This window comes from Diabrotica undecimpunctata, chromosome 8, assembly GCF_040954645.1.
Source record: "Diabrotica undecimpunctata isolate CICGRU chromosome 8, icDiaUnde3, whole genome shotgun sequence".
In the NCBI taxonomy this organism is placed as follows: domain Eukaryota; kingdom Metazoa; phylum Arthropoda; class Insecta; order Coleoptera; family Chrysomelidae; genus Diabrotica; species Diabrotica undecimpunctata.
The window spans coordinates 55,434,652-55,461,644 of record NC_092810.1 but is presented as its reverse complement, the minus strand read 5'-3'; the positions used below and the strand labels follow the sequence as shown (position 1 = coordinate 55,461,644).

At 33.3% G+C, this 26,993-nt stretch overlaps 1 protein-coding gene across 4 annotated transcripts in view; it reads left to right on the top strand.

Annotated features, from left to right (window-relative positions):
- Positions 1-26,993, top strand: part of Jarid2 (Jumonji, AT rich interactive domain 2) — a 91,491-nt gene that overhangs the window by 27,895 nt on the left and 36,603 nt on the right. For 3 of the 4 annotated variants that reach the window (XM_072540306.1, XM_072540305.1, XM_072540308.1), the window contains exons 4-9: positions 3,349-6,070; positions 9,960-10,679; positions 12,084-12,401; positions 15,632-16,029; positions 16,113-16,349; positions 19,845-20,043. In XM_072540306.1, coding sequence (XP_072396407.1) covers positions 3,349-6,070; positions 9,960-10,679; positions 12,084-12,401; positions 15,632-16,029; positions 16,113-16,349; positions 19,845-20,043 — 4,594 coding nt within the window. The remainder of the gene's footprint in view (positions 1-3,348; positions 6,071-9,959; positions 10,680-12,083; positions 12,402-15,631; positions 16,030-16,112; positions 16,350-19,844; positions 20,044-26,993) is intronic. The other variant, XM_072540307.1, reaches the window with a different exon arrangement.

The following is a 26,993-nucleotide window of genomic DNA, read 5'->3' as shown; positions in this document are numbered from 1 at the left end:
TTCTCCTGGTCGAAGGTATAATAATAATTTAATGTAATAAGCAAATATTTAGAGGTATTATGTTATCAGGAAACTTATTAGGAGTCGAGAAATAAAATTCGTGGATAAAACAAAACAATATATTCAACAACGCAATTAAATAGGCGGCTGAATAAACACAAGTAAAAAAATGCACCATCAATTAATAAATGGTTTTATACATATGGAAATAAACAGTATTATGATCACGAAATACCTTTACAGATACAATATAGTAAAATCATGCACAAATTAAATTATCAGCGGAGAGAGCCTGGTAGTATTTAAAAAATTCAACTAAAGCTGATTAAAGAAATCTCTTTTCGTTGTTTATAGGATTATCTCGAGATAACGGGTACAGTAAATTTAAAAATGGATAGCAATTATAGAAAATAAAACAAAAGTAATTAAATGTAAATTCAAAAGAATACAAAAAGATTACAAGAATTCTGGTAGTATAAAAATGAAACCAATCTGCTCTTGGTTGTAAGTTAACTGTCTGGCTCGCACTGTTTTTAGTTTAATTAACTGTTCTTACTGAATACTGAATGTTCGTAATTATTATTTGTAAGAAGTTCTTAATAACTGATTGAAAGTTCGTATGAAAGAATTAAACGTTTTTTTATTGAATTGCTAACTCGGTAGTTAACCTTAACTACAGGTGAAAAGATGGTTGACGCAGATTCGTCCAGGATTGGGTAATATGATTACAATATTATTCGCCCAGATAATTGAAGGTAATATGATTACGATAATGTACAATAAATCTCGATGACTGCTACACTATTTCACTGATTCTACTATACTTTACTAGTATCAAGCACTGAAGTTAATCAAAATGAAGTTACTTTATAACAATATTTAATCTAATATGGTATTAGATTAAGATATTTCAGAGATTTAAGTGTATACACACTTAAAGAAAAAATTCACAGAGAACGGTAAGATAAGCAAGCGACTTTACTCGAAGACTGCCCTGTCCAGAGTGTTCTTTTCTTCCTCTCAAAATTTAACAAGCTTCCAAAAAAATAGGTGGGATATCCCTCACTTAAAAATGACAACTTGCCCCGAACACAGAAAAGTTCTAGGTAAGTAACGGGACTCTTGTAGTTAAAAACCGTGAGATAGGATAGAACCTTTTGAATTAGGTTCTTTCAGAAAGATACTATAAAGAGCTTTTACGACTATATTTACCAAAGTTATCAAAAAGGACCCGCCTGGAACCGGTAAAGGTCAACAAAGCTCTACCAATTTTTTCAGCTGACATTTTTGTCCACTTAGATACGGTGTTGATTCCAAGTGGACAGTTTTTGAACCAAGATCCATCCTTCCAGTTGGGGTGAACGGTAAGAAAGAGTCTGTCTGATAAAATCTTTGGTCCTCTTTTTTCCAGTAATTTCAAAAATAATCTAACTGGACATAAAGTTTCGTTTGATGAATTTCTTACCATCCATTTACCAATGTGAGTAAGTTGTTCTGCGAGGATTGTAAGTCGGCTTTTGAAGCTCTTGCGTCTGAGCTTGAACAATTACAGAACTAAACGAAGAACTTATAGTTATTTTTTTCATCTGTTTGAACTGATTGAGGAGAGAGTCAATATTAAAAAATGTATTTTTAACTTCTTTTTGTCCATTTATATTCAAATTAGTACTTTCGACAATGTGTTGTAGACAATGTACTGTAAGTGTTTGCCGTAAATTTTATATCAACTTTAGAAGCCTGTTTAGCTTACAGTTTTTCTTCTAATAAACATAAAGCATCCATGTATTTTTCATAAGTAATATCATTAGTATTAATAAGGCGTCCCAATAAGGACCGGGATGCCATCGTATCTCGCGGTTGAAAAACCTCCGACAATGGTTTGGGATGACCTCCGCGGAGCTGTTTCGCAGAGCAGTCAACAAAACCATGATAGCCTTGATGAACGCCAACATCCGGACCGGATAAAGCACTGAAGAAGAAGAATATCATTAGTCGAGGTTGAGAATTATAGGAATTAATACAGCGAAAAATATAAATGGTTTTTCTCATGTGAAAAATTGAACACCTAACTTACTTAGGACTTTCTTTAAATCGTAATAAAAAGCTTTTATTACTTCGTCTGATTTGTGTGTTGTGGGTGCGTATATTTGGATTATCTTGGTTTTTGTTGAAAACCAATTGGATGAGCATGATTCTCTCAAATGTTGGAAAAAATTCGTAACATGCTTTTTTATTTGTTTATTTAAAATTATTCCGATGTCATGCTTATGTTGACCTTGTGTATTTCCAGAGTAATATATTTGATGTCATTTATCGGTCAGATAGCCAAGCGGACTGGGCTTCCGGTTCTCATTCGCTTCACTGCGAGTGGTTCAGTGGATGTGAATCCCCAGCTCGGTATACAGAAAACAAAAAGGCTAACGCAGCAGTTTAAAATTCTATATGAATCTGCGGCTTGAACTAGAATATGCTGGTGTCTGATCGGCCTATGGTGGAGCAGTACGGCAAGAGATAAGGGCTTGCGGCTCTGTGATACTCCTCCATAGATCCCTACCGGAAGGGCGTACCGCCTAAAATACCGGTGTGTATATATATATATATATATATATATATATATATATATATATATATATATATATATATATGTATATATATAGTGAAAAAGCGATAAACGCTTGTCATCAACGCTGATCAAATAGAATACAAAACTCAAATATCCCTGCACACCCAAATATTTGAGTTTTGTATATATATATATATATATATATATATATATATATATATATATATATATATATATATTTGATGTCCATTATATCGATATTCAGACTCTCAATTTCATGAATGGCATTATACATTCTGCCTGCTTTGTACATGGTCTTGAAGTTCCAGGTGTATATTCTAATAAACTTTTTAGTTTTTTTTTGGCGCGTTCTTTCATTTTACGTAGGGCTTGCTTGCTTGCTAACTGCTTGAGAGGCCCCATGGTTTTGTTATGTTATGATCTTCACTCTCAATGCTGTAGCCATGATAGGTGTACAAGAGATACCCATATGGGTCTTTAATGTAGTGTTTTTTCCTTGTCTTTTACATCCTTATGCCGTTGACATATTTCTCGGTTCATCCCCTTTAGGGCTAGGTTTTCAACTGGGAAACTAGGACAAAAAAGGGCCCTATCACTCACCAACTTATCTGCTTGAAACCGTTTGACAGTAAGTGGGGGATTACTTATACCAACAAATACTCGGTTATTACAAATTACAAATAATAGTAAAAGAAAAAAGTGATTCATTCAATTTGTCTAGTTGTTTATAAGGATTAAGGAATTGATTCTATATTTTTTTATAGGTGGAAAAGAAAGATATAAAGGAAACAATAAGTAAAAATGTAGACTCTAGGCGAATAAATAGAAATACAGACATCAAAAAGGATTTTAAGAAAGTTGTTGATATAAAGAAGGAAAACAGCAAAGTCTCTGATAGAGATAGACGGCAGCGTACAAGATCTGTAGATGTTAAAAAAGAAATTAACAAATCGAGTAATGTTAAGAAAAAACCCACTTCATCAGTGGAAGTTAAAAAGAGTTCAAGAATATCTAACGTAATTCGCAAAAACGTTGACATATTAAAAAGTGCTAACAAGACTACTCCGGTTGTACATAATAAAACTGTTAAAAGCCACACTGAAGAAAGCAGCAGACGCTCTAGCAGAAACTTAGATAATGCCAAAAAACCTAAAACTCATACTCAAGAAGCAGTAATAGAAGATAATAAGACTGGGAATGATGAAAAAGGAAAAAAATTAAGTGCAAAAAATATAAAATGTAAAAATCCAGGACTAAGAGGAAAGATGACTTTAACAAAATCAAATCCATTAAAAGTCTTGAAATATAAGCAGAAAATGGATGATCAACCTCCAGATTTAGTTAAAACAGAAAATAAATGTAGCGAAAAATACAAACAAGAAGAAATAAATAACGATACTGTAATTGAAACGAAAACAATTCAAACTAGAATAGAAGACCAACCTTCCGACGTACCTAGTGTAGAAACCGTTAACAAACACATAGTTAACATAGAACCTATTGAAAAAATTAATCAGGAAAATGAATGCAGTGACGAAGACCCAGATGAGAAAGGTTTAGTCATAGATGAAGATTATAAAGAAAATGAAATAGACAGTAAACAAAGTGTTAGTCAAAATGAAATAGAAGATAAAAAAGTTAACTCGGAAAGTATTGACAGTATTGAAAGCAGTGAACATTCTAAGGATATCGACGCACAAACAGCAGTGAAACATGTAGATGATTTAAATCACGTAGAAGAAACAGTTGACCTAGTTATAGAAATTGATGTACAAACAGTTGATATAATAAATATATCAGAAAGTAAACAAGATGAACAAAAAGTTGAAAGTTCGGAAAGTGTTGGTGAGTCTTCCAATGTAGTTGATGAATCGAATACATTACCAGAATGTGCTGAAAATGATCGAGAACATAAAAGTAGTGACAAGGAAACAAAAGAAAAAGAACAAATTATAGACAATGTTACTATAAAAAGCGTTACCAAACGTAAAGACAAGGAAAGTGTTAAGGAATCTATACATACTGCTAAAGATGATATAGAAACAATTAAGAAAACGACAAAAACTAAAAGTAGTACAAGAAAAGATGTAAAAGAACAACACTTACGAGCAAAATGTGAGGACGACAACGTTTTACCAAGATCTCAAAGACCTTCTAGAAAAACAAAAGAAGCTGCAGCTATCTACATGGAAATATTAAGCCACAAATTAGTTAATGACAATCAAAAAGATGATGACAATGTTTCCATAGATAGCTTTCCGGAACTTCCGAATGTTAAAAAAACAGAACAGCGTGAAATAGAACTTAAGGCAAAGGCCAAAACGTCTAAGGACGAAAATAAGGACAAATTGAGATCGAAAAATGAAGATGTCGAAAATATCATAGATAAAGAAGATGTTAAAAATACAAATGCAGAATTGGTTGAGGATGATAATTGGAACGACGAAGTAATTCCGAAAACCAAAAGTAAAGAAGGTAAAATCGGTAAACGGAAAATTATACCCGATAATCTCATTGATTCCGATGAAACAGTGAAGTCAAAAATAAAATCGGATACCGAAAAACAGACATCAACAACAGAAGTTCAAATAGTATTAAATGCATGTGACATTTTACAACAGTCGAAATCATCTGTTGAAAAAGATAACGTTGTCGAGGAATTAAAATCTGAGTTGAATAAAGAGGTAATACCAGACCAACCAGAAGTGAAATTAACTAGACCAAAGATAGAAAAATCTGAATGTACCGAATCAACGAAACCTGCTATAGAAGAACCAAAAGTCCTTAAAATAAGTGAGCACGCAGAAAATAAAGAAATAATAGAGGAAGACATAACACAAAAGTTAAGAAAAGCTGAGCAAACAGACAATGTAGTTATAGTAGTAGAGGACTCAATGTCAAAGTTGAAAACATCCGAAGAAAAGGAAAAAACAGACGTAGTTGCAATGCCTGTGGTTGTGCAAGAGCCAACCCCAAAGTTAAAAAAATCAGAGCAAAAGGTGAAAATAGAAACAGATGCAGCACATGCAAAACTTAAATTGAAGACTACCGACCAAACTGAAACGCCAGACAAATTATCAGAACAAACACAGCCAAAAACAAGAAAAATTGATCAAATTGAAACATCCGGACCAGTCATAAAAGATTTGCCATCCAAACTGAAAAAAAGTCGTACGAACAATTCAGAAGTGTCAGCTGAGACCAAGGATAATTTGATGGATAAGGATAAGATAGTTTCGAAGCCAACAGAAATTAACGAATCTCCCAAGAAAAAATCGAGAAAAACAGATGTGCCAATGAGAAAATCTGATCCTCCAAAAGTATCTGAAACCACTGAAGAGAGTAAAACTAGAAGGTTTACAAGACACTCGCTTCACGCCACTCGAAGCGAGGATTGTGATTCTGACGAGTCGTTCCATATTGATGTTAAGGTACCCAGAAAGAAAAAGAATACCAGAAGTCGAGGGTCCCAAAGAAGTGCGAAAGGTAAGTTTTTGTATATAATTTTATAAATTTTTTTTAATCAAATAAAAAGTAGATATCGAGCACAGTTTTTATTAAATCTTGCCCTAATAAATTTCACTCCTAGAGGAGTCAGCGACATTTCGTCAAATTAGGCTATCCAACAATATACACTACCTAGCATAAAAGTAGGGTCACCCCGTAATTTAAATTTATTTTAGAAATTATTATTCTGTTTTAACTATTTTCGGTTGTAACATAGTTTACTAACGGATTGCTTAAAGAAAACAACGTTTTTGTCGTTTAAAGTTTATTAAAAATAATGTAACTGAAGAATTTTCTTTTGATGTGCTTTTTGTTGAAAAAAAAGAAATTTTAAGAACTTCAGTAGCGAGTATTCCCTCCTCTGGCGGTGATAACAGCTTGCAAACGACGAGGTATGCTTTGGATCAGATTTTGGATCACATTCTGCGGAAGATTATTCCATTCTTGCACCAATATGTCGCGAAGCTCTCTCGAATTTCTGGGAGCCGGCACATGACTCCGTAAACGTCTCTTCATCTCATCCCAAACATGTTCTATGGGATTGATATCTGAATTGCGAGCAGGCCAAACAAATCGTGTGATTTGAACCTTGTCAAGATACTCAGTAACTATCCTAGCAGTGTGGGGCCGTGCATTATCATGCATAAATGTTGCGTCGTCTCCAAGAATAACCATAAACGGTAAAACATGGTCTTTCCAGAATCTGTGTCAGGTATCTATGCGCTGTCAATGTCCCATTCTCGATAAAGACTAACTCCCTGCAAGCATTAAACGATATGCCTCCCCATGCCATAACTGACCCTCCACCAAATGGAAGACGCTCGGCAACACATGCTTGAGCATATCTCTCGCCTGGACGTCGCCACACTTTTACACGTTTGTCTGAGCCCGTAAGACAGAATCTCGATTCATCGGAAAACAATACACGACTCCAATCCTGCATTGTCCAAGCCAAGTGTTCTCGTGCAAAATTCAATCTGGCAATTCGGTGTTCACGGGAAAGCGGCGGTCCAGTTACTCTAGTTCGAGAGGATAAACCAGCAGCATGAAGTCGTTTGTTAACTGTCCATTCACTTATGTTTACATTTCTCACTTCTTGCAGATGATTTCGAAGAGAAACTGCCGTGGCCGTTCGGTTTCTCAAAGCACTAGAAGTGACAAAGCGGTCATCTCTAGCTGTTGTAATCCTCCTCGACCTGAACCAGGTCTTCGAGTAAGCAGACCGGTCTCTTCGTACCGTTGCCATACTCGTTGCACACTCGAGAGACTTACACCAACGTTTCTCGCAGTTTCGCGCTGACCGTGGCCATCTTCTAACGCCGCCACAACAGAATTTATGCTCATTGCAATACACTGACAGTGATAACAATACACAAACAATTTACAATTGACGTTAAAACCGTAGAAACAAAAACTGTGCTGATAACGGTTTTTAGTAATTAGGCTAAGGGGCCCTTTTTATCTCAAACGCTTGTCGAAACAACAACGACAACAATTTTTTTTTCAACAAATCCATTAGTAAACTATGTTACAACCGAAAATAGTTAAAACAGAATAATAATTTCTAAAATAAATTCAAATTACGGGGTGACCCTAATTTTATGCTTGTTAGTGTATATAGAATGTCAAACATTAAATGATACATTAACACAACACGACACAAGGACAAACAGTTTAAAAATTATTGAAAATCGACGAAGCTACATATTGAATGGCATGAGGAGAGAGAATTTTTTTCTTAAATGTACCCTTCGTACCCCTTCTTAATATTTTTAATACAAAAAATATCTTATAATTATTGTTGTTTCCTTTAGTTTGAAAAAATCTTTAGTATCGATTGCTACTAATTTTTATCAACGTTATGTTAATTCCCTAGGCTTCGTTTACGAAACAATTACAGTAATTTAAACGAATTCGAAAGAGGGCTCATTGCTGATAGCGAGAAGCCGAATTTTGAATTAGACAAATTTTCTGTCACCTTTTCTACCAAGAAACGAAATGGCTAGATAATGAGATTAGAGACACAAGAAGACACATTATTTTACAAAATGGTAAACCAATTGGCAGTAAAAAGCTGGGAATGTCGTTCATAGTGGACAAGGAAATAAAATGCAATATAGTAGATTTTTAGCCGTTCTGCGAAATTCATTCAAACGACACATCCATAAGGCCACATGGTTCTCACCAAATAGTCAAACACCTGGATAGATAGATTCAACGAGCTGGCGTTTGGCCTATTCCACTATATATTCCACTGCGACCTTTCCGCGACTTTCAAATCTATTGTCCTCTAGTCCTAGATTACCTACTCTAGCCTGACCCTTTTTAAAAGGTCTAATAGCTTCGAGACTGAACGTTCCATGTATCTCTTTGCCGGTGGCTTTTCTTCGCCTAATGCAAAGAACCGCACATTTGCCAGGCTGCCAGACTGACATAAAATGTGCTCTGCTGTTTCTTCTTCGAGGTGAGAGAATCTGCATAGGCCATCATATGCCAATTCCATCAGATTTAACTTCCTATTCAGCTTACAGTGCCCTGTTAGTAGACCTACTATGGCTTTGACTGTTTTTCAGTCTTTGCTTATTTCGTCTGCCGTAAATTTTGGCACAGTAAACTGTTTCGCCTGTCTTTGTCCGAGTGAATCAAACACCTGGACAATATGAAATATCCAGAAATAGAAAAGCGATTAGTAAAATAATTATGAATAGAAAAAATAATTACCGTAAGCTTGGTTCATTTGTGTCATTTGCTGACGTAGATCTCTTTCATCCAACTACTTAAAACTAGCATGATGATGTTGCTAATAGGACGTCCAGTGTAGTCTGTTCAATGCTACCTCGAACTCCTCGTCCGTGAAACCGGAGACTCACATGTAGTCCCCCATCGGCAACCGGCTTGGAGTCCAGGATTATCCAGCACTCCCTTAAGCGGTTCTGTTTTTCAAGACAGGTGAATGCCTCTTTCATGTACTCAGTTTTGTTCTCTGAAGAGACCCGAGCACATGATTGGATTTAGAGAGTTTTTTAATCTTGAAAACTCTCCACTCTATTTTTTCTTTAAGAATATGATGTTAAAATACCCTTCCAGGGTACATATCAACCCGAAGTAACTACTCAAACGTGTACTTCCTACATATCGAGGAGTACATGGAACTTCATCGATAAGTTTTATAATGGCACCTTTTATGAACCCTCTTTCATTTGCGGGCTCCATTTTGTCTGGGTAGTTCTTGAGAATAACTACTAACAGTACTAACATATTTGGGGGAGGAAGTAGCAGCATTTGTGTAATTTTCTCGTCGGAAGTACTTCTGTTGGATGAATCATCAGTTCTTCTGCATAAATTGTTGGAGGTTTCCGTGGTATGATGACTTTGCTAGTTCAAATCCTGCACCCTCATGTTGATTCATGAGCTTCGTTCTTTGATTCTAAAATGTTTTGGTGTTTTCTTTAAAAGTACGAAAATCGTCCTTTAATGTATGTTTCTGTGGGATGTTGTGGGAACTGGTAACACTTCATTAGTCTGCTGGACATCATTTTTGGAAATAGTTTAGCTAGCTTTTCGGTTGTTATTAGAATACCCAGTATTTTTTTTCGATTTAGTTGATTCCGATCCCAAGATTATGTATAGATCCCAAAAGATGTAAAGAAGATTATATCTACTACCTTCAGTAATCCATTCGTGACAGTTATTTTTAGACACACAGTTTTTTGCATGGTACATTACGTCTCTCCTTGAGTGTTGCTGTTTTCTTGGTCCCCTAGTAACAATATGTCCTCTCATACAAATATGCAGATCTAGATGTACATATGTAATCATACATGAAATTATTAGTGTTTGTTATTTAAAATGTTTAACGGTTTTTTAGGTACAAAACAATTAGAAATGTCATCAAGCGATTCGGATCGATCTACTACTTCTGATATCAACACTCCTACTTCTGCGAGTAAGAGTAAATACAGGAAATTCACCAAAACAAAGCCTGCAAGAAAACTAGATACCGTTGAAAATACTCGCGAGAACATGGACACAGATGAAGAAAAGGTTCCTGTACCCAAAAACGATGAACCAAGTCAAAAGTCTTTGCCCAAAGAAGAAAAGCCAAAGGATAATGCCAAAGACACCGGAAAATTGAAAAAATCTCAGAATAGAGTAGATAAATTAAAATCAAACAAATCTCCAGAGCCAGAAAGCACAAAAGTTGAACCAAAACCAAAAAGAGAATGTGCCAAATTACCACAAAACTATCTTCCAATGCTGTCTTCCTCGGACGAAGATGAAATATTTCATGGGTTCGACGAAAAAACGGCAAAGAATACAAAATCGTGTGAAACTTCTTGCGGTCACGCACCTCCTTTATTAGATCTTTTAAATAAAGATCTAGGAAGGCGGTTTGGGAAGGAAAAAGTGAACATGTCAAAAGAGCAAATAGAGAAGTGGCTAAAAGATGCAGCCCTAGCAGGAAGTAGTCTCAAAAAGGAAAACGATGAAATGTTAAAGTTTGGTGAAAGAATTCCTACGGAAACCAATATGGAGTTAGCAGGAGCTATAGATACTGAAAAACTAAAACAGTCACTGTCGGAGTTAAGTAAGTAGGGATTTAAATTAATTAGTAATAATAAGTATATGATTATAAAAAATTGTAATTCCTTTGGTTTCTCATTAGATTCTTGTATCTTATAGTCTCCATATGTCTCACATTGTAATTTAACTATCCAGCCCTCATGTGAATTAAACAAACAGTGTATGTTATAAAAACACGCATTATTAGCCCAACAAATAATTTACAAATATATTGTCAGGCTATAACACCATTGAAAAAAAAACATGATTACTTCAGCGAGTATAAAAATGTGAAAGGCACAAGGAAAAGAACTATAAAATATTTCTAGACGATAATCACCAAATTGTAGCAAACTCAACGAACATAGAGGTCAGAAAAACAATATTTATAGGTTATATTATTGGAGAAATACATCTATCTTTCAGAAACAAAGCGTACCCTCTGTTAAGATAGTTCAAATGTCCTCACTCCCAGAATTCAATTTTTTTCATTATTTTACGTTCTATGTGATTAAAAAATACAATATCCCAATTTTAACCCGCCTCCCCCTCCCTTCACACGCATAGTTGAGGCTTTTTCAAAAAATATAAATATAAATTGCACTGGATATTTCACAACTTCCTCGGGATCCTTGAGTCTCATTCCAAAAAATCCCTTTGCTTACTGACAATATTGTATATGGTTAAGGTTTAGTTAGCAAGCCTACGTTTATAAAAGAGTGCATTATTTTTTGGATCGGGGGGGGGGTGTACTAATAAAAATTCTGGGAGTGAGGGCATTTTGCCTATTTTAACGGGTACCCTTTCTCCTATTCGTTTTATAGAGGGTGGAATTTCATATTTTGCACCAGAAGCCACTAATGCCTGTCTTTTATCGCTAAAAATCTCTCTTCGTTAAAACTGACACGTTTCGGTTAAGTTGGGAGTTCATTGTATAGTCCTAAAACTGAAGACAGGCTCGGAAAGAAAGGCAGGATTCTTAGCCAACAAGTAGTTACACTACCCAGCGCCATCTGGTTTGATAGAAAATGAACATTACTGTGTATCTGTTTAGTATTTACTGTGCAGCGACCGCATAAATATTTGAAAAGTACCTCTATGAACCAGAAACGTTATATATTTATTTTATATACGGCGGTGTAAAATGTACCAGAATGCACGAATGCCTTCTGATGTGAACAGTTAACTCTTCTAAAATTTCTACAAATGTCTTTCATTATAATTTGTTCTTGATAATCTTCTAATTGTATCTCTTGTTGTTCTTCGCTTATACACATATGTTTTATAGTAGTCGTTGTGACACATAGACATCATATTAATACAATTTAATCCTTTAAACTTTAATTAAGTTAAGAACTCCTAATCAATAAGACTATGCAGGCTCCGAGTGATCATATAAATCGTGAACGGCATGTATATTTTTTATTAGGCTCTTCAAAACATGAAGTAAACGACTCAAAGTCCGATTCTGCGAAAAGCACTCCTATTAAAACTGACATTTCTAAGCTGTCAGATTCTGGGAAACCTCAACTGGATCGAAAATTAATTTTTCGTAAAAGTAAAACCGACAGCGCGCCTAATCTGAATGCTTTCTCTCCGGAAAACGAGAGTAGTGTTTATGCATTTGGGGAAGAAAATGACGAAGCAATCAGTACACCGTTTAGGAGACCATCCAGAAGGCCTTCTAGTACAGCTACGTCAAAATCTGAAGATGAGTCTTGTAAGCATGATGAATCTTCTAAATCAAGTAAGTTTTGACTATAATACTTATAGTTTGATTATTTTGAGATGATAATTATGTCATAACTCAAGTTGATTTTCTAAGGTATGTATAGTATAGTATAACATCAGTAAAAACAATAAAACTTCAACTAACGTTGGAAGCCAATTGGTCAAGGCTTCGTGTAACTCAGTCTCTCAGGTGTAATACCTCTTATCTTATATGCAAATCTGAAAAATGAGTTTGGCTGGGACAAATAAAACATAATATTAACTAATCATATTTATTATACTTAAAAATTAAATAAAAAAAACAAAGCAAATCCTGCCTAAGGGCATACAAAATTTGAAAATGGTACTTATGGCAATAATGCTTATGGCTTCCTGTAGTCGTCAGAAAGTTGACCCCTAAAAATCATACGAACAAGCTGAATTTTGCTGAGAATATTAATTTTGGGACCCCAAAAAAGATACAAAAAAGTTTACTACTTTTACCCCCGGACTTCCCCCTAAAACCCCTCACGTGAAAGGTAAACACGCAAAAAAAATCGATTTACCAAGAATCTGTACATCATAGAAAACAATATTTCAAATAAAAAATGTAGCTGAGATAATTTTGAACCGGTAGAATGAACCCTTCTCTTAGAAACAACGCTTGAAGCTACCGTCGATTTTGAATGTCAGTTATACCCGCGGAGTCAATGTTCAATAAAATTTGTATCAGCTCGACGGTAAAAATTCGATATCTTTTGAATCAAGTGTCCTATCGAGAAAAATCAAGATGCATTTTAAAGGTAAAGAATGCAGCTTTCTTATGCAGTGCTTGTATTTTGCCGCGAATAAACTCAGTTTTTATAAAGGTGTTAAATAAATAAACGTGGCGCGATTTTGCCATTATTTACGATTCTCGTGAGACCAATAAAATTGATCCCTTTTATTGACCAGTTGTAGTAAAATTTTCATTTTTAGAGATTGATCTTTAAAACTTATGACATATAATTTCAATTTTGATTTGTGGCAACAAATATAACGCATTTGAAATATGAATAAAAAACGCAGAATTTAATGTTTTACATTACAAACAATCACACGTCACGGGAAATGCATTTAAGAAGACGGTTTGGGGTGTAGTTTATTGCAGAAGTTTGGTTCTTTTGAAAAACGTACTAGCTTAATTGAAAAAAAAAAAAAAGTTTTAAATGTTTTAGATCGCTTGTTATGTGAAAGTTTAAATCCAGCGTTCTTTAAGTATATTTCAAATGCCTCACAACTAAAATTTCATGCTATACGTATTAAAGATTAGACTCTAGTAATCTAAACTTTATAGTGGTCAGTCATGGAAGGTATAGATTGTATTGACCTCGTGAAAATCATAAAAATGGCAAAAATCGAGCCACGTTTATTTATTTAACACCTGTATAAAATCTGAGATTATTTGCGACAAAATAAAAAACAGCATAGGTACGAAAGCTAAACTCTTTACCTTCAAAACGCATCTTGATTTTTGTCGATAGGACACTTGGATTATAAGATATCGATTTTTTACGGTCGCTTTAAGCGTTGTTTCTAAGAGAACGGTTCATTCTACACAAAAAATGCTTATAAACATTTTTGTTTAAAATCATCTTAGCTACATTTTTTATTTGAAACATTTTTTTCTATGATGTCCTGATTCTTGGTAAATCTTTTTTTTTGCGTTTTTACACCCCTACAAGGGGGTTTTAAGGGGAAGACCGGGGGTAAAAGTGATAAACATTTTTGCATGTTTTTTGGAGTCCCAAAATTAATATTCTCTGCAAAATTCAGCTTGTTCGTATAATTTTTTGAGGTTCAGTGGCATTTTCGTCTCTGACGACCTGAGTATTAATAGTAGGCTCCATACAGTTGGATGGATTGTAGGTGGACCTAGTTAGTGCAGATGCTTGTTTGAATGTAGGCTGAATGTGTAGATGGATTTTAGTTTCAGACAGATGTTGAGTTTATCATAGTTGCTACCACGCTACTACAGTTTACTCCCTATGTTCCATCGATCATGTCGTTAGGGTAGGGGACAAGAAAATTTTTAATTAGGACAAAAAAATTAAAACCAGAAACCTTGTGTTAGCGACTGCATAAAATTTAAACATTTCTTTGCCATGTTTAATAGAAGAATAACAAATTTACTTTATAGTTTATATACATGTATAGTATATATATATATATATATATATATATATATATATATATACACTCATGGACAAAAATATCGAATATTTTGGAATTTTCTAATTTTTGTTTTTTCAAAATAAAGTCTCGTCAATCAAGTTGTTTATTGTAAAATAAGCTTACTTTAACAATTTTTAATGAACAATTTTAAGTTTTTATGCGGAGGAAATTGTTAAAAAAATAAATGTTATTAAAAAAATAATTGTTATATGAGTATTAGGTAAATAAAGTTATTTTACTCTAAACTTAAATGATAATTTAAATTGCTTAAACAAGTCGTTTTAACTGAAACAAGTGCATGATCAGTAACGAGTATTCCCCCCTCTAGCTCTTATTACTGCTTGCATCTTTCTCAGCATGCTTGCAAGTTGGACATATCCTTGGGATATCTCCGCATAAAAAATTGTTCATTAAAAATTGTTAAAGTAAGCTTATTTTACAATAAACGACTTGATTGACGAGACTTTATTTTGAAAAAACAAAAATTAGAAAATTCCAAAATATTCGATATTTTTGTCCATGAGTGTATATATATATATATATATATATATATATATATATATATATATATATATATATATATATATATATATATATATATATAGTAACTTGTTTTAATTAGAGCTTAAGTACACAATTAAAAAAAAATTTAAACAAAAAACATGGAAGTTAACTTTATTTTTAAAGACACCAAAGATATTAAAAAAGCAACTTTTGGCAGATAGGACTTGACTATTGCGAAAAGAAAAACAAAAATTAATATGGCTTCCTATATTTGGAAATCAGGTTTTGAGAATTCTTATCCAACTTTTCTTATTAATAGGTATCTTTTTTCCGCTGCTTATTAATTGGTTTTGTGGTATTAAATTTATTATCATCTCATCATAATTCTACTATATTTTGTAGCTAGTCCAAAAATGCATGCTTTATGGACGAATAGAAGAGTAGCAAGACGATAAGTACTTAATATATTAAGTTTTATAGTAAGTTTTTAATATATTTTTGGTAAAAACACTTTTAAATGCAATATATCAGTGACTTAAATATTTGTAGGTCACTTTCGTAAGCCTTCAATAAAACAAGACACTCCAAAAGGAACTAACAAAGACGAATCAGAAGGAACCTTAGAAGCAGAGGACAGTAAACAGTTTTATGTTCCACAAAAACCTACAGCGAAATCGACAACATCCAAAGCTCAAAATAAGCAGTTATTTAAGTCGAAGAGTTCAGAAAAACTACTAGACATCGATGAATTTAAATATAAGATTCCAAGTTCTCCGAGCGCCAGCTCTTCATCCAGCGCTAAATTGTACAAAAGGCAGCCACAGAAACAAAAGACCAAGGCGGCTGATGCGATATCTCCCGTCTACGTTTCAGATTTTCCGAAACATACTGAACCAGCAAAATTGGTTGAAGCGCCTGTGTTCCATCCCACAGATCAAGAATTTCAGGTATATTTTCATTTCGTATGTCTACGATTTCTCAGCATCTGAATTTGCTAAATTTAGGAAATACATAATTGTATTATTTACAGGATCCTCTAGAGTATATAGAACGAATTCGTCACAAAGCCGAACAATTCGGAATATGTAAAATAGTACCTCCTAGTAATTTCAAACCAGAATGTAAAGTGACGGACGATATGAGATTTACAGCTTACAATCAGTATGTCAATAAAATGCTGTATAGATGGGGTCCTAACTATAAAGAATTTGTAGCCATTAAGAAGTACCTTGAGACTCAAAGTATTGCTTTAAATCATCCGCCTTGGGTAAGTATTAGATTAATTAAATAAGTTATAATTGTCAATGTTTTATTGTGCTAAAAAATCTTTGACGTAACTAAATGCTAATTTATTAATTTACTTAGTGTACAAACTACATTACTTAAGTTAAAACCACTTAAAATAAGAATTAAAATACAGCACAGTAAAATTAATAAATAAAATACATTCAAATAGAATTTAAAAGGTTGGAAAACTTAATATGAAGTAAAAACTTCTTTTGTAAAATGGTATAAAATTTATAAACTCAAGAGTTGGTTGGTTCCACTCAGTGGAGAAAGTCATTGTTCGAGCCGGTAATTTGTGCGTTTCCTTAAAAAATGCTATCCCTTATCATAGACCTAGTGTCTTAATAATGACAATGTTTAGACATTCAAATGTCCATACAAAATTGAATTAAAGCTAAACCTGTCATATTTCGTTTAACTAGTACGCAGTGGTTTTACATAAGCTAATGCTACGTAGTTGAGACTGCATCAAAACACTCTTGCTCACAGTCAACCAGACAACACTTTAGTTGATGTCTCATTGATTGGGTCACGCTGTATGCACAGCTGTCATCTCCCTCAATATATTCTCAGAATACCATTTATTGTGTTTGGATCTTCCGACACCTGTACGCAGTCTGCAGAAGTCTGTTCAGTGTTTTACATCCAGCCAATTAAGTTGTGTACCATGTGGACGTACTTCTGCGGTATTTGTGATATTTCCTGTTTGCTGCTCTCTCCACATTATGATCTCGTGGCTTTTGCGTGGTGGGATAATGACTCGACTGTGTCAATGAATCATCTAGATTTAAGTCGTTTATGTACAGGAATATGACTAAATATTGGATGGCTATGATCGTTTATCTGTTTAGTTCGTTCCATGCTGCTCCATGCTTTTCCTTTTTATAACTGTAACTCAATGTGGAAACGTCGGTTAGTCAGAATTGAGCGGAGGACTTTAACGGTTTTGTAACTTTTTTTCATTTTGTTCAGAATTATTCTATGGTTAACAGTGTCATATGCAGCCGTTAGATTAGTGAATACGACACCGTTCGTTAACCATTTTGATATCCGTCCTCGATGCACTGGGTAAGATTAAGTATTTGGTTAATAAATGACCTTCCCGGTCTAAAGCTTGCGTATACTTCTATAAGGTTTTCTTCTACTATGTGTGAATTGATTATATTCAATATTAATCCTTTGTACAGCTTAAATGTGTGACGGTTATTTTGCCTACCACATAGGGTATTACTATAGGGGGTTGAAAATTGGGGACAGGAATTGCTGGGCTAGGGATAGGGTAAGCAAAACAAACCGAAACGTTTGCGAATGGCTGCTCTTGGTTTGTTTGGAGAGCTGGGTCGTAGATAAGTGAATAACAAGGGGACTGGAATGGGGTAACTACAAAAAGTGAATCAAAGGGGGTACTTACATGAATCTCCTGGACAAACACAATACAAGAAGGTTCCTAAGCTATTTAAAATGGACGCCGCTTACAAGAATCTTCCTGCTGGATGGAAAGATAGGCTTTTCTTTCCTAAAAAATACAAAAAGGAATTAGAATCTTTTTAAAGGGAAATAATAACTTGGTTTAGGGGAAAAAATTACATATTTATTGTTATCTCACCACAAACAGTTACAAATATAAATAATAATAATAAAATACATAAACAACTTACAATGTTGCTATCGAAAGAAAAACCTACGCTTGACAGTTGGTTTTTTAACTGGTCATTGTCAACTAAGCAAACACTTTCATGCACTGGGGCTAGTAGACACACCTCTATACAGGAATGTGAACGAGAAAACGAAACTGTAGAGTATGTTCTATGTGAATGCCCGGAGTTGTCGTTAATACGAGAGTACGCCTTCGGCGAGCCCTGGCCCACACCTGCCCACATTAGGAAGATGTCCCCTGGTGACTTGTCCTCCTTCTTAGAGACGGCAGGATGGACAATGAGCTAAGGACGACAGATCCCTGGGGAGGAAGCACAGTAGGCCAATTGTGGCCCAAGAGCTGTGGGACTGAACTCACCCTCCTTGCTCTACAGATACAGATATTGAGTTACCATAGTAACGAAAAATAAATTAAAAGAATCACTATTTGGTTTAACCTCAAAGATTCAAACCAAATTTGAAGTTGGTCTAGTTGAAATAAAGTAGGCTTCCTACTTAATTACTATAGAAATATTGTTCGCCAATACATATCTACTATACACGTCGATGGCGTTTTTTTTTTTAGTTTTATATCATTCTCTATATTTTTATCTGCTCTCTGTTAATTCTATTATATACATGAAAAATAACCGATATTAACATATTTTGTAAATAGAGGTCAATTTAATGTTTCCACTTCCTTTTTGTATTTTTTTTATTTTTATTTAACAATACCTATATATGTATGTGCGTGCATAAGTGGGTATATGTGCGTATATGTATATAGTATCCGTATATTTAATATTGTAGCAAACAGTATTTATTATATACCGTGGCTGAATGGATCAATAATCCAAAGCCTTTAAAAAAACATTTTTTGTTACCAGTTTTGGAAATATATGTTATTTCTGGATACTGGTAATGCGATCTAGTGCCTAGCAGTTATGCAAGATATGGTTGAGTAGTGTTTCAGGTTACCTGCTACAGAGTCTGCAGCTCAAGTCTCTAGGAAACAGTCCCATTTTTTTTCCGCAGTACTTTAGCTCTATTAGCACATGTTCGTCCAATATAAATTTTGTTATATGTTTGACCGGTATATTTTCCCAGAGTTATGTTGCCTTCGGACCGAGGCTTATTTTCGGTCGTGGAGAATGCTTTTTGGCACTCCCACAGCTGGCTCTGGATCGAAGTATTTTGTGCTGATTCTCTTCTGGCAAGTGCTTTAGATTGGAATTGTGTGATAGATTGATGTCTGTGGATGCTCCTATTGAACTGATTCTCATGGTAACCATATTGGATGAGGGCTTGTTTTAAAGAAGAGACCTCAGCGGATCAACTTGAATCTTTGCAAAGGCTTATTGATCTGGAAACAAGGGTATTAATGACTGAATTAATTTGTGAAGGTGGGCGATGCGAGTTAACATGCAAATGACAGGTGGTATGGGTGGGTTTATGGTAAACCGAGTGGTGAAAACCTTGGGATTAATTTTTCTTTATGAAAAGGTCGAGGAACTATAGGGGTGGATCTGTTTCCATCTCCATCGTGAACAGGATACCACTCATATGAGTTTAAAAATGTACTAAAGCATCCCTGCCATGAGGCCAAATGACGTATGTATGTCAACATATTGTAGCCAAGATGCTGTTTGAGCATTGATGCGGATAGTGGTCGTGTCTCGAAATCTTCCATGAAGATATTGGAAATTACTGGAGATTCGGGAGCCCAATGGGACACCATTTATTTGTCTGTAGAATTGATTTGGGAAGGTGAAATAAGTGTTGGACATGCAATGCAAATTGTATTTAGTTTCCACAGTATTTAAACTTTAAAAATTTTTAGATTGGCGGAATGGAGATTGATTTGCCGAGACTTTACCAGACTGTTCAAAGTTTGGGTGGTTTAAGAGAGGTAATAGAAAAAAAGAAATGGTCTAAAGTGTCAGATATTATGAAAATACCAAAATCTGCACAAGATCGTGTTACAAAACTCGACGACATATACTGCAAATACTTGTTGCCTTACGACATTCTTTCACCAGGTAAGTTTTAATTATTACATTTGTTTTGGTTGTGTTAGAGTACTTTACCGTTTATATATATATATATATATATATATATATATATATATATATATATATACAGATTGAACGAATTTAAAACGGAACATACGAAATCAATGTATTTCGGCTCAACTCCGCTCTAGGTGGTTGGCCAACAAAAGGTTGTCAAATAATTATATTATAAAAATCCAATACTTCAGCGGACTGCTGGATTCTGAATTCAAGAACAAGTCAAAACTCCGCCCAAATAGGTTGCCTAGAATCACTGTGAAAACTAGACTAAACAAGCAGTTATTATGCTGTCAAATCACATGGCTTCCTTATAGACTTATAGTCCAAGAGATATAGCCGAAATTTTGAACTCATCAGTAATATGACATTTCTCTATTGGAATATATTCATTGTAACTGGGTTAAGACTTCGCCTTACAGGCGGACGCCCCTCGTGGTACAGGGGGTGGCTATACAGAGATGAAGTTGTAATTTTTTTCAGAAAAATTAACGATCGATAATATGGCTGAAAATTTGCCCAGAGTAAGATCTTGGTATAACTAGACGAAATCTCAAAGGGCGGACGCGAGAGTGGATACATAAGGGGTGGCGGGCAGGGGTGAAGTTGCAATTTTTTGGGGAAAAATTAACGATAAGTAATATGTCCGCCATTTTCATGGCTCATTATTTAGCCTCTAAAAACTCTAAATCCAAAAGGGCGGACAGCTGGGTTGGTACAGAGAGCCATAAAACGGGGTCAAATGTACCACTTGCCTGCGCATTTTAGGTCTCGGTAACAATTTTCAAACTGATTTTATTATGATACTTTTATACTAATTGATTTGAAAATTTGTATGCTCACTTCTGTTACTATTCTGAAAAGCGTCAAGTAGAGTTTTTCTCAAAATTTTCCAAAAAAATTTCCGTAAATGAAAATTTTCGTAATTTTTTGAGGTAAAATCTAATTTGTAGAATCCTTTCGATTTTCTGTAAGTTATACCATGATTTTTTTCCAAAAATTTTCAAACGATTTTTCCGATAAGAAAAAAAAATTAGAAAAACTTTAAAAATTTCGTCATTTTTCTCACTCTCATTGATGTCATCACATTCATCATCTTCGTCACTTTCACTTTCAATAATATCACATTCATTATCTGCTTCATTTTCAATCACTACTTATCGATCTGATTCTGGCATCTGAGGTCCACTAAACCATTTGAATTTATATGTTTCATCTTCAAGCTCCCAACCATGTTCTTCAACAATCAATTCTGTTGGTACTTTTTTATGAGCATTTGTCCAAATATTTGAAATATAATGAGCTCGCAGTAGATGTTGGTGTAATTCATCTTGACATGGTGGTAAGCTTGAAGCATCGAAATTTTTTAGTTTTTTTTAAAGGCTCGTTCACATCATGCAACTTATACTGCCGGTTAAATAGTGAAAATCTTACATCGTTTACTTTTCTTTTTGGAATTGTTCTCGTCAATCCTGTTCCATATAAGTGACATATGAAAGTTTCTAAGGTTTCAAAAACTTCATTACAATCGAAGTCAGTTTCACCAAGTTGGATATAAGCATCTTGATACTTATTACATTTAGCGCATGCGTCTAGAATTACTGATCTAAATGGAACGCGCATCATTATTATTTTAATATTTTAAAATAATGATGCAAAATTAATGTCCAATCAGAATTTGTAAAATTATAATTAACTAATGAAAAAAAAAATTCAATCAATTTGAAAGTTAAAAAAAATATTGAAAATATCTACAAAGTAAATTTCAAAACTTAAAAAATTGATAATTCCACTATTAAATTGATTTTTATTAATAATTATTTGTAAAATGTTAAAGGAATTCTACAAATTGAATTTTACCTATTGATAAATAGAAATAATATATTTTGTATTTGATCATTAATGTAATAATAAATCAAATTTTTCTTATATCTGAACAACCATTATTTATGCAATATAAATTTAAAAACCTTTTTATTGTAATAAAAAATAAGTAAAATTTCTATTTGTTATACCGAAAATATTCAATAGTTAACATTATAAAATAACTTTAATTTAATAAAATTACTTAACCGGTTTCATAATTAATTTTTATCAATCATTAGATAATTTCAATTGATTACCTATTATATTGAAAATATTTTTTTTTTCATTCTAATATCAAACATTTATTCAATTAAAAATTAATTCGTAAAATATTTATATTTAAAAAAAAAGGTGATTTGTAAAGTAAATATGACTTTAGTTTGAAAAAAAAAAACATTATCATAATATCATTTTAAAACTACAAAATATTCTATAAAAGATTCAGACGGTGACGTAGAGTTTTATCAAATGTTTTAGAAACATTGTTTTATTACTGATCAGTTCAAAATGTCGGCTCTATCTCTCCGACTATTAGGCAAGCTCCTCTTTCGTTTATCTAAGCCTAAGCAGTCAGATGAATATTTTGAGCGGTGTTGCCAATCTCATTCCTCTAGATGTTTTTCAAATAAGGTGTTAACCATAAAATATTCACAGGAAAGAAAGGAAATAACTACAAACCATTAAGTTTATTTTTGTTATTAGTCTGTTGTAGTAGATTGGTAAATACAATGAAAAATATAGGCAAATATCCGATTTATTTAAAGATACGAAGAAGATATAACTCTCAAAAGAACCGCAAATCGGATTAATACACGGCGATTGGCAACATTAACTTTGGGCGGTGCTATAGAATATGGTGCGTCCTAAAAGGAGACAGATAGTTGAACGATATTTTATACAATGTCTATCACCGGGTATGGATTTATTTTTGTCCAAGTTTTATATTGGTCCACTATTTCAAATGCAGTTCAAACAGACATATATTAAATTGTATGTTCCGTTTTAAATTCGTTCAATCTGTATACCGTACTATAACGTTTATATATATATATATATATATATATATATATATATATATATATATATATATATATATATACGTCTTCATAACAAGGCGAGATCCGATTAAATCGAGGACAACCCGAGATCCACCAATAGGAAATTAATTATTAGAGTATATTGTTCATAACTATCTTTATAATTAACATATTAATTATGGCACACTTAGAGGGGAAAAGATTTTTGAACTTAAATTTTTCTGATAAATTAAAAGCGAAACGAGATCCGTAGCTGAAAAGGGAAGGGGAAGACTTATATACAAAATTTTAGATATTTTCCGATCAACGCGAGATCCCACACTGTTGCCAGCTCTAAAGGGTATTAGTCGAGCGACCAGAGCTCGTCTTGTATTGCATATTTCTTACTCAAGGAGTAAAGTAATTTGCGGTTACGGTGTTTTATATTTTAAAAATGTCTCGAGGGCAGCGGTTAGTTGAATTAGTGAAACAAAATTCAAAGATAACAGAAGGTAAGTAATGATTATAATTTTTCTGTATATAATCAAATAATTCAACATAAACTTTATAAACCGAATAACTAAAATGCTCTGTTTTATTGAATTTGTTGAATTCTAAGGAAAAGACAGTTAAGATTGTTGAATTCTATTCTCAAAGCTATTTTTGTTTATTATTTATGTACAAAATTAAAAAGGGGAAATTATTTAAACTTAACAGTTTATCTGTATAAGAAAAGCTATCATTGTAACATTCTAATCGTGTTTTTACATAAAAATATTAGTTTTGCACAAGAGTAAATCGACTGACAAAAATTTATTAATTACTTATTTGTCAATAAATTTGTTCTGTCTTAAATTAACTATGCTGTGGCTTTTTAAATGTTGTAATTTTTTAGATATTGGTCAGTAAGAATTTCTCACTGTGATTTGTTTTAAATAATTCCCTTGACTTTAGTAGACTGATTTATTTTCTTTTTTTAATAGGTCAGCACTTCGAAGGGCAAACGTATAGAATGTAGTCTGCGGAAAGGAAGGGTGTGGAACAAGAGAGACCGCTGCCTATACTGCAGTTTGGACGTAACAAATTTTTCGAGGCATATTTTTAGAAAACATCCTAAAGAGGAGTGTTTTAAAAATAACCATGTTACCCAAAAGAGATATTGCTAGAAAGCATATGTTAGATCTCCTAAGAAAGCAAGGGAATTTTTCATATTTGCATGCAGCCGATAACATTAGACCTGTCCAGAGACCTTCGTCTTTTTTAAATTCTAATTCTGTATCAGCAGATTACTTACCCTGTATATACTGCAAAGGTTTATATAAACAAAAATGAAGCGACATGCAAAAAAATGTTATTATAATAAGGAAAACAAAGCAGGAATTAAATATGCAAGTGAAGGCCAAACCGTGCAGGCTGATCGAATTTCATTAAATGGAAAGGGAAATGTAATATGCCAATATGCGGAAGATTACTTAAGAAAGCATAAAAGGCCCCATATAAGAAGTGCTGTTTCAAATAAAATTCGTGAATTAGGCAGATAGATTGTTAATTCCTCTACAAGATTTGTATGGCATTAATACTGTGATAGAAGCACTTAAAGCTGAACATTTCGATAAAGTTGTTGCAGCGACTCGAATAATTTCGGGTTATGATGAAATTACACATTCCTTTCAAGCGCCTTCTTTAGCACTGCATATGAGAACCACATTGATGGCGGTAGCTGCAGTTGCCAAATCCCTACTCTTTAAAAATGACATTATTTTACCAGTTCCAAATTATGAAGAAAGTTTAAAAGATGTTAAAAGATTTAATTAACTGGTGGACAAAAACTGGAAATTTTCTATGGGATCGCTTGCTCTCAAAGATCTCAACGAAAAGCAGTGTCTCAAACCACAAACATTACCAGTAACTCAAGATATTAAATTGTTTAACGATTATGTGCAGCAAGTGGTTGAAACCTCTTTGACAAATTTAAATATAAATTGAAATGATGAAAAATCATTTAAAAAATTAACAGAAGCTGCTCTTGCCCTTTTAATCGTATTGAATAGGAAAAGAGTAGGTGATGTGCAGTACATCAAAATTGAATCCTATGTTAACAACTCCACTAACAGTAATCAGGAAGAGTGTCTAAATATACTTAGTGAAAGCGAAATTGCTCTTTCAAAACATTTAAAAAAATTATTACTATTGATAAAGGCAGCAAAGCAGTACCAGTACTTTTTTCAAAAAATATTCAAAGATATGTGGATAGTTTGCTTTCTGTTAGAAACTCTACAGACATCGTGCCAAAAGATAATCCATTTCTGTTTGGTCTTTTGGGAAGTTCCTCAAAATGGGCAGATGGCTCAAAAGCTTTAAGAAAATTTGCTGAGAATTGTGGTGCTAAAAATCCTAAAACTCTGACATCGTCAAGATTACGAAAACAAATTGCCACAGTGTTGCAGATCTTAAACTTAGATGAAACTGAAATGGAGCAAGTGGCCAGATTCATGGGCCACACAAAAAAACGCACGAGGAATTTTACCGGTGAGTGTTGTACTTAAAATATAAAAGCTAGGGTACTTATATTGTATATTTCTTTTAAGATTACCTCAGGATATTTTCCAGACGGCAAAAATAGCAAAATTGCTTTTGATGATGGAGAAGGGCGTTGGTGCTGAAAACAAAGGCAAAACATTAAATGAAATTGATTCGCAACTAGAAATGTGGAACAATCAAGACACACGACCAGAAGAACCTGATGATATATCTAATATGTATGCATCAGAACCAAATTGTAGTAAAGAAATGGATTCCGATGTGTTGAATAGAGAAGACCACGAACTCGAATCAGATTGGTCAAAAGATATCTTAGTGTATCCAAACTGCAATGAAGAAAACTATGTCAACGCAAATAGAGATACTAAAGAGGGTAGGTAATATTTTATTATTTGTATTACATATTACATATGTTACTATAAGATTATGTTCTAATTTTGCTATGGTATTTAATTTTAATGTTAACAAAAAGAATTGTACATAACATATTGTCCCCTTAATACCTATTACAATTAGATAACTCGAATTTTTGCAATTTTGAGTGGTCGACTTTTCACACTTTTTTGTTACTATGACAAAATAACTTCTAAGGCGTTTATAAAATATACTCCTATATACTAGAAGTTATTTTGTTGCAGCTAACTATATGAGACAGCTAAAATTCGAGTTACCTATTTGTATTACTTATCAAGCGGCGATATGAGTTGATTAGCTTACATTTAAAGTTACATAAACCGAAAATCACTTAAATTACTAAAACATGTGAATTGAATTCATAAATTTAAACATTTTTAAGAACTTAAACTAAAACAATCCATTTACTAAATTGAAAATAAAGATAATATGTATTTTAATCTCTTAATTATTTTAGGTTTGAACCCTGAAATAATAAAAAATGTTTGCGGCAACAAGAAAAAAGGGAAAATGCATTACCGGGGGACATGGACTGCAAAACAGAAGTCTGTTATGTCTGCATTTTTTAAGAGCCATCTTAAAAGTAAAGTGGCTCAAAAAAAACAAGAGTGCTTAAAACTTAAAAATGAGAGACCTGATTTATTCAGAGACAAGACCTGGGTTCAAATTAAAGTTTTCGTTTATAATTCTTTATAGCGATTTAACGTTCATCCATGTCTTGAAAATAAATCTTTTTAAAAGTAATACGGCTGCTGTTTATTAATATTATCCTATATACATATATACGAATAAACTATTCATTTACAGTGTTAATTCAAAACTCAATATAACTAGGTACATATTTTACTGTTTACTAGTCTTAATACATAAATATTATGAATCTAATTGGTGTATTTTGAAAAGTTATAGTAGTTAAAAAATAACTCTGGTTACTGCCCTTACTGGTACTGGTTACTTCTTTAGCCCTTTTTATTTTACTAATTATTAGTATAATAATGATTAAATTGTTTATATAATAAGACAATTAAAAAAATCTCTGATTCAAAAACATTTTTTTTTCAAATACAACTAAATTTTGATTCA